Source organism: Carya illinoinensis, chromosome 12 (genome assembly GCF_018687715.1).
Source record: "Carya illinoinensis cultivar Pawnee chromosome 12, C.illinoinensisPawnee_v1, whole genome shotgun sequence".
NCBI lineage: Eukaryota > Viridiplantae > Streptophyta > Magnoliopsida > Fagales > Juglandaceae > Carya > Carya illinoinensis.
This window is the reverse complement of record NC_056763.1, coordinates 998,923-1,006,413: the sequence shown is the minus strand read 5'-3', so window position 1 is coordinate 1,006,413 and position 7,491 is coordinate 998,923. Positions and strand designations below refer to the sequence as shown.

The 7,491-nt window shown below is 39.8% G+C and overlaps 1 protein-coding gene across 1 annotated transcript; it reads right to left on the bottom strand.

The window, feature by feature from the left end:
- Positions 1-1,194: 1,194 nt before the first annotated feature.
- Positions 1,195-4,667, bottom strand: LOC122290140 (transcription factor ICE1-like). Its single transcript, XM_043097698.1, has 4 exons — positions 3,334-4,667; positions 2,000-2,224; positions 1,682-1,852; positions 1,195-1,456 (listed from the first exon to the last, which is right to left on the bottom strand). Exons 1-4 carry the CDS (start codon positions 4,459-4,461, stop codon positions 1,373-1,375), a joined length of 1,608 nt encoding a protein of 535 aa, XP_042953632.1. The 5' UTR covers positions 4,462-4,667; the 3' UTR covers positions 1,195-1,372.
- Positions 4,668-7,491: the final 2,824 nt, after the last annotated feature.

Below are 7,491 nucleotides of genomic sequence, written 5' to 3'. Positions count from 1 at the left end.
AGCAACTACCTCTGGTAGAGTTTGCTTATAGCAATAATTTTCAAGCCACCATTCAAATGACACCCTATGAAGCATTGTAGGTAGAAAGTATAAGTCTCCATTGTGGAACGAAGTATGGGAGAGTAAAGTGATTGGACTAGATGTATTGCAAGAGATAAAGGACCAAGTTCACACAATCAAAGAAAGAATGAGAACGACAAAAAGTTGACATAAGAGCTACACTGATAACCGTAAGGGTATAGAATTTGAAGTTGAAGATTGGGTTTATGTGAAGCTAACTCCTATGAGAGGAATAAGTCAATTTGGAATGAAAGGCAAATTGAGTCCGAGATACGTGGAACCCTATGAGAGAGTGAAGAAAGTGAGAGTAGTTGTGTACCATCTGGAGTTACCAACTGAGTTCCATAGAATCCATTGTGTATTCCACGTGTCCTTATTGAAGAAGAGTTTTGAAAATTAGACACCAACAACGGTTGATCCCAATAACATACCTTTGCAATCCAACCCAACCTATGAAGAAAAGCTGGTACAAATCATTGACCGAAAGAAAAAAGAGTTAGAGAACTGTAAGATTCCATTGGACAAAATACTTAGACAAAATCATAATAATGATCACGAAGCGACTTAGAAGAAAGAAGTTGATATGCGAGCAAAGTAACCCCATTTGTTTGGAACCTAGTCTAGGCTTGTTTTGTTTTGGTGCACTCTCTCTCTCTCTGAGCAACGGCAGAATCGAACTGGTGCAAGTTCAGTTTGCCGCTCGGTGCTCAGTTTCATCACTGCCATCCTGAAGAGTTCTCTATTAAAATTCATTTAAAATATAAATAACATAAGTTCTATTTTGATGGTTAATTGAGTTGAAAATTGAAATAAATCAAGTATTTTCTTTTTACTTTTTCTTTTATTTATGCTTTTTTAAATACTACACTACATACACATAAGTTTATTTTTAATATAGTAATTTAATCATAAATTTTAATATATTTTCACCTAAATAGGAAGAGTCTGTCTGGCTCCTTGGGTAATACTTAGCAGTAAAGCCGGACATTAATGCCCGCTAAGGGTGGGAGAGCTGGCAAATACTTCTAGATGCTTTCAACCGTTAACGCGTTCAAATTCATGGTAAAGCATATTGATGTTTCCAATCCTCAAACAGAGCTGAGAAAATGAGCCAAGTAAGAAAAAGAAGAAAGATTTGTTTAAATTTTGATAATTGGGATAAAAATAGGGCAATTATTTCAACTACTATAAAAAGGTTGACAACAGATTTTCAGTTAATGCAGTTGTGATTGAGGGCTAACTTCCTGCCCACGCAGCCTCCTAATTGACTAATTCAAGAGTAATTGCTTAAACTTGACTCGTAACTTTCGAACTACATCATTCCATGAACACCAGCAGAGTCCAAAAGTACTGCTTTGATTTGCTCAGGATGGACGTCCTGCCCTTCCTTGCATTGCTGCAAAATAGGGATGCAAGTTAGCCATTATCATCATCTTAAAGTTAAAAGCAACAATTTTCAAGTTGTTTTCAATGATGAATCCAGCAAGGATGGAACACAAATTGCAAGAGCCGGAGATTATATGAAAGATCCAGTTGAATGAATGGTATCAAAATTTCTTTTAGCATTTCAGGGATCTGGGTTTTAAATGTCAGCCAAAGAACAGAGAGGAAGGAACTCTACCTCAGCTCGGAATATATCCATAGCAAAGCCATTGAAACAGCTTATGACAGCTTGTTGGATGTCCAATCCAAGGTTATCCAGAGCCCTCATAGTGGAGAGCAAGAGACCAGGCCTGCGCCCACAGAACATGTGTATGTTTACAGCTCTTCCTTCTCGTAACCTAACCTCCACCTGTGTACCCAGAAAAGCTAGAACTGTATTACTGAAAGTAAGTACACCATAATACAAAAAGACATCAATGAATTCATCCCATCTTCGTTACTAACAGAAAGTAAAACCCATACTAGTAGATTTTTCATCACATATAGAGGCTTTTACCCTTGCAGCTTGGCCATTTGGGCTGGGCAACGAGCTGGGAATAAGCTCTTCCTTGATATGGCTGGGTAGGGCCGGTGGAGTGGGGGTCAAAGGGTGGAAGCTTGTGGTAGGTGTCAGTGAAGAGCCAGGAGTGGTCGACTCCAATTCGTTATGGAGGTCATTAATCCTTTGCAGTAGTTCTTTCAAGTATTCGATTGCGTCCCCAAGGATCGAAGCCCGATCCATCTGTCAACACAAATCATATCAGATAATGTAATGAGCAGTAACAGTCTGTCTTTCACTCAAGTTGGCTAGAAATTTGATTAATTGCTCCATGAAGTTATGCCATTAAACCTTTCAATCCAAAATTAATCTTTATGGGAGAGTCTACTTACTTTCTCCATTCCAACCACCGGAGTTTCTGACTATAATTTCAACCATACTGGATGCAAGGTTCAATCCGGTAGTGCACTTGAGAAAGGACTTGGAATTTAAATATACTTACAACTGTATCGATCTTTCTCTTTAAACATACAATTGCTAATATTTACATGAACCATTTAGTATTATTGGCCAACATATTTTGTTTTCCATTATAAATGGTGAGTTTTCAAATCCAGAAGCTATATTCCTTCCATATAAGAATTTCTGAAATGGGGCCTATAATCTATTCCTATAAGACTAAAGGCTATGTTTGAATGTTAAGGTGATCTAAGATAATCTATAAATAATAGTTAAAAAGTAGTGAATAGTAGTGAGATTGTCCGAAGTGATCACCTCACTAACAAAAAAAAAAAAAAAATGACTTACCCCGACTTTAAATTCACCTGGCTATAAAATACTTCCCAAGGACATAAATTCCATGACAATATTCTAACATTAAATTCGAAAAGATTGGAGAGAGGAAAGATAAAGAAAAATGGGACTCAAAAGGGAAGACAGGAAGTGAACATCAAAGAGGAGACGGGAGCTCTATCCTGCTCTTTCTGTTCATCAAATGAATAAAATTATTTTTAATAAAAAATAATATCTGTTACTGCCTATCACTCCTAGGCGCATTACGTGATAGAATAGATTGTTTTCCTGCAGTGGTCCGACAAATTATTGTGGAAGAAATGTAGAACAATGCAGTGTCCATGTGATACAAATTTAATGCCATCTTTATGTTCAATTCAATGAACCTCGTTAAACAGAAAAGGATGCTACATATTCAAACCTATAAACAAAAGGTTATTTTTACATCCAAACAAAGAGAAACTGATGGTTGCATATAAGAAACTACAACATAAACAACTTACTTATTATACTCAAATTCACGAGAAAAAACACAGCAAAAAAAAAAAAAAAAGGCTTACTTTGCTAATCTTGGGAACCACGGACCTCAGCAAGTATAATCTATCATTAAGCTTCTTCCGGCGGCGCCTCTCGGCCATCAAATTCTTGGCAGGGAGGCCCTTCTTCTTCCCCTTTTGCTCTCCTCCACCGGTAACCGTACTAGTGGCGTTGGAGCTATTCCCGCCAGTGTTCTTGGCATTGTCCTCCGCCTTATCGTTCTCCATGAACTCATCCGAATCGTAATTCAGACCAGAGCCATCAAAACTAGCATCTTCCACATCATCCCCACTGCTCAGTTTCCTCTTTCCCTCGCCCGGTTCATGGGTTTCTGTCTTCCCCTTATCTCCCTCAACCGAAGTCGAAATCGACAAATTGCCGCCACTATCCGCTAAGTTTTTCCTTAGAGCCGCTCTCTTTTGGAAAAGAGTGGGCTGCGCGCCCATTGAAGGGAAAGACTCGAGGGGTCTCAGAATCTTAGACCTGTTCATAAACGGGGCATTCCCAGAACCCCCATCGAAACCCTTAAACCCCACGAACCCAGCACCAATTTCGGGAAAATTTGGCAGACGAAGTTGGGAGTCCGAACATATACTGGGAGCATTAATCTGAGCATTGGTGCTCAAATCGGTGAAGTTGCTCAAAACCCCACCTCCCCTGTTCAGCAGAGTAGAAGTATTGGAAGTTTGGGCTTCAAGAAACCCAACCTCGCATCCCAAATCAAATCCATTCTCTAAAGGATTGCTCGAGAGGCCGTTAATTAGCGAGGACAAAGTGGGCTTGGGAGGCAAAAAGTAGTTCACCTGAGAAGGGTCGAGATTGGTGAAAACAGAGGAAGATGGAGAGCAAGAAGAGGAGGAGTCCACTGGGTTTAGCAATAGATTGTCTGGGTGGTCAGCAAGGTTGGGAGAGAAAGTTAAATCTCTGATATCAGTGTGGCTTTGGAGAGTATTATTGGCCAAATTATACCAGTCGTCTTCGATTTCAAGCATGGACTTGAAGGTGGAAAGCGAACCCAGGTCGTGCTCGTTCTTCTCTGCCACACCGCAACTGTTGCTGGTGTTAGCGTCGTTGGTGGTTCTGGCCCACGAAGCAGGATCATGGTCCTCTCTATCATCCATCCAGACGACGTCGTTTATTCTGGACAGCATCTTGAGCTCTTTCTTTCTTATGGAACGAGTGCTTCAGTGGGTTTCTCCTCCGGAAGGATTTTTCTCCGTAAACTGAAGGAAAATGAGGTGGTGACTGGTGGCTTGGGAGTTAAAGCAGCAGGGAAAGGGAAAGAAGAAGAGTAACGTTGCAGAAGGAAAAGGGATTTGGCTTTTTCGCACCTATGATTTTGATTTTTATAAAGAGGAAAGAGGTTCGAATTTGCGACAAGCTGTTCTTCAAGTAACGTTTCACTATTTCCGATGAAATTTTTATTTTTATTGTTTAATAAAATAAAATTAGAAAAAGTAATGTGAAACTGACAGGGTTCTGCCATACTATAAATGATCGAAAGATAACATTAAGTAATATTAAATAAATTTTTATCGTTCCATTAAAGATCTTAGAAACCGATGAACGACTATATACAGTATATTATTTTTATTTATTTTTATTGTTATTAACTTTTAATATGAAGGGTAAAAGCATGTGAAGTATTTAAACTTCAAAAGCCAAAAAAAAAAAAAAAAAAAAAGGAAATTCCTAATATAATCCAATCCTCATGATTGTATTTGTTCAGTAAAACCCAAAGCGAAATGTTTATACAGTGCCAGAAATGAATGGTGTATTTAAGGTGTGGTCCCCAAGTAGCAGCTATCCAGTTTGCTGACCTGTTTTCTGCAGCAACCAATTAACATTTTTAACCTCCCCCACTGTCACGTTTCATGAATTGTCCAAAGCCAGAATGAATGGGAATAACATTTAAAGAGCTGGCTTTAAATGGTGTCTCAAGCCTCTCGTGAACCCCTTTTTTTGGCTCACCGCACCTACTGCCCAATCCAGTCCTTTTTACTTCTCTTTTTGCTATTTCCCTTTCATGCCCTCCTTACCTTTATTTTCCTTTCAGCATTTGGTTGCTCAACGGTTACTTGTTCTTGTACAACTAGTCTTCCACTGCCATCTCACCTTTTCCGTTAAAGATAAAATGATATTAATAATTTTATCAAACAAGGAAGAAATCGTGATAACACCGTAACAGTTACAAGTCATTCTAAAATCCGGAAAACATAAAAACCTAAAGACGTCCAAGTAAAGTGTGTCAAAGCAAAATATTAATTATTGACCAATGTTAGTTACCAATTTAAATATGCAAGTCTCAAGTAGCCTCTTTTTAATAATAAAAGAAATAAATGATTCGACTATAAAATATTAAATTTTCTTAGTCCCACTTTTTACAAAGTATCGCTTGACATTATTTTACTTAGGACTCATATAAATCATTACTAGGTCTAACCTTCTAAGAGCATTTCCAATCACTTATTTATATGCTTTTACATGTAGTTGTAAGTCGACTAATGAACTGATAAATCAAGAGCATTAATAATGTTTAGTAATTTCATTTTGCCTACAAATGCAAAGTTGATAGGACGGCATCTACGATTACCTTAGGGCACTGTAGGGATTGTTTTGGACGTGTTTCGTATGTATCGTGAGGACTCCTCAGACAACTAGGAGGTGTATCACCAGACTTGCACACACACAAATATAGAAGGGAGCTCAGGGGTAGTCAGGGGGCCCTCAGACGCTCAAGTCAATTTTCTTTTTAGGGAGTGTTTTTCTTGCCTTAAGATTCCGTGAGTTTAATCATACCTCAATTAGGCTTTTATACTAGGTAGTTTGGAGTTCTGTTGCTTTCATCCCAAGGGACTATCCCATCGCACCCCACGCTTTGCACATGTGAACCCGCTAGGAGGTATGTTTACTTATAAACAATGATTACTGCGACGTTGAGCTCTAACTCATGCCTTGACGCCCCCTTAGCCAAGTCCAATGAGTCTCTCTCTCCCTTCGCAGGGAGAACTATAGTTATTCTTTTAGCACACATTCTCAAAGCTACTGTTTCATGGCCATCATTTCAGCTATCTCTCAGCCTGCTGTGATGGTGCCTACCTTTACTTCTTTTGTGTAGAATTCATTGTTACCTCTCACACACACTTCTCAACAGCTGTTTTCTTGGGACTTGAGGAGTTGGCGCCTTCATGGCCTATCCCGATGGCCCTTACCTTCCTTTTCTTAGGTTAACGGCGGTAACAACTTCTCCCACACATTTCCTAGTGGCCATGTACTTGTAATGCTTCAAGGTAGCTAACAGGTTGGCGTATGTCCCACCTGGCCACCCTTGTCGATGTCTCATTAGTCTGGGGTCGGGCTGGACAGGCCTCTCTCTTGGTGGGCCAAGCCTGCTAAGGGCCGTTATCTTTACTTTGCCAAGCCAATGGGCCTCCTTCAGACCATGCATACTCAGGCCCTTGGGCCAGGCCTTTTTCACCTTTTCCATTACTCTGCTAATTCTCATCAAACTAGTTCGATGAGAATTATAATTTTTCCTTTTCTTTGATCTTCCCCTTCCCTCTTTTACACTTTTGCCCTTCTAAACCTATCGACAAGACTCCTCAGACCTATCATGATATGTCGTTTGGCTTCTCACATAGCGTCATGTTGTGCATTTCACAAGATTTAAACCATTCCATATCCCTCATCTGACACATGGGAGCAGAAAGCCATAATAACATAATATGGCGACATGCTTTGTTGAAATCAAACGCAGAGCACGCTAACCTTACTAACCAAGAATTTCTTTTGACCCACAACCTCATAAAACGGGAGGGGAACATTTGCAGTTTCAGGGCGATGCATGCCCTCGTCTCTCTGGAACAACGCTATTGTTAAGTCAAAATTGGACCACCAAAGTTTTTTTTTGTGTCTAGCCAAGGATAAGAATTTCCGGTCGGGCAAGTGAATCGCAGTGAGTTCTCTATTAGGACTATATGGAGGGTAGTTCCTGATGATAAAGCAGTAGGCCCAACAGCGTCTTCTAAGGAGTTACGCCATATCACCCTGTTAAAGAATGGGTGCATACCACCCCAACAATGTCCTTACAAAGGCTCTTCTCAGGGAGAAGAATATAAGGGCATTTCTACCTCCCTTTGGTCACATTGTCTTCGATGACCGCATCATCCCTATGCAATCGC

Coding starts and splice junctions, on each gene's coding strand:
- LOC122290140 (XM_043097698.1), bottom strand. CDS start 4,461: ATGCTGTCCAGAATAAACGACGTCGTCTGGATGGATGATAGAGAGGAC. Junction 2,225..3,333: donor TGGTTCCCAAGATTAGCAAA/GTAAGCCTTTTT, acceptor TTGTGTTGACAG/ATGGATCGGGCTTCGATCCT. Junction 1,457..1,681: donor TGGATATATTCCGAGCTGAG/GTAGAGTTCCTT, acceptor CCTATTTTGCAG/CAATGCAAGGAAGGGCAGGA.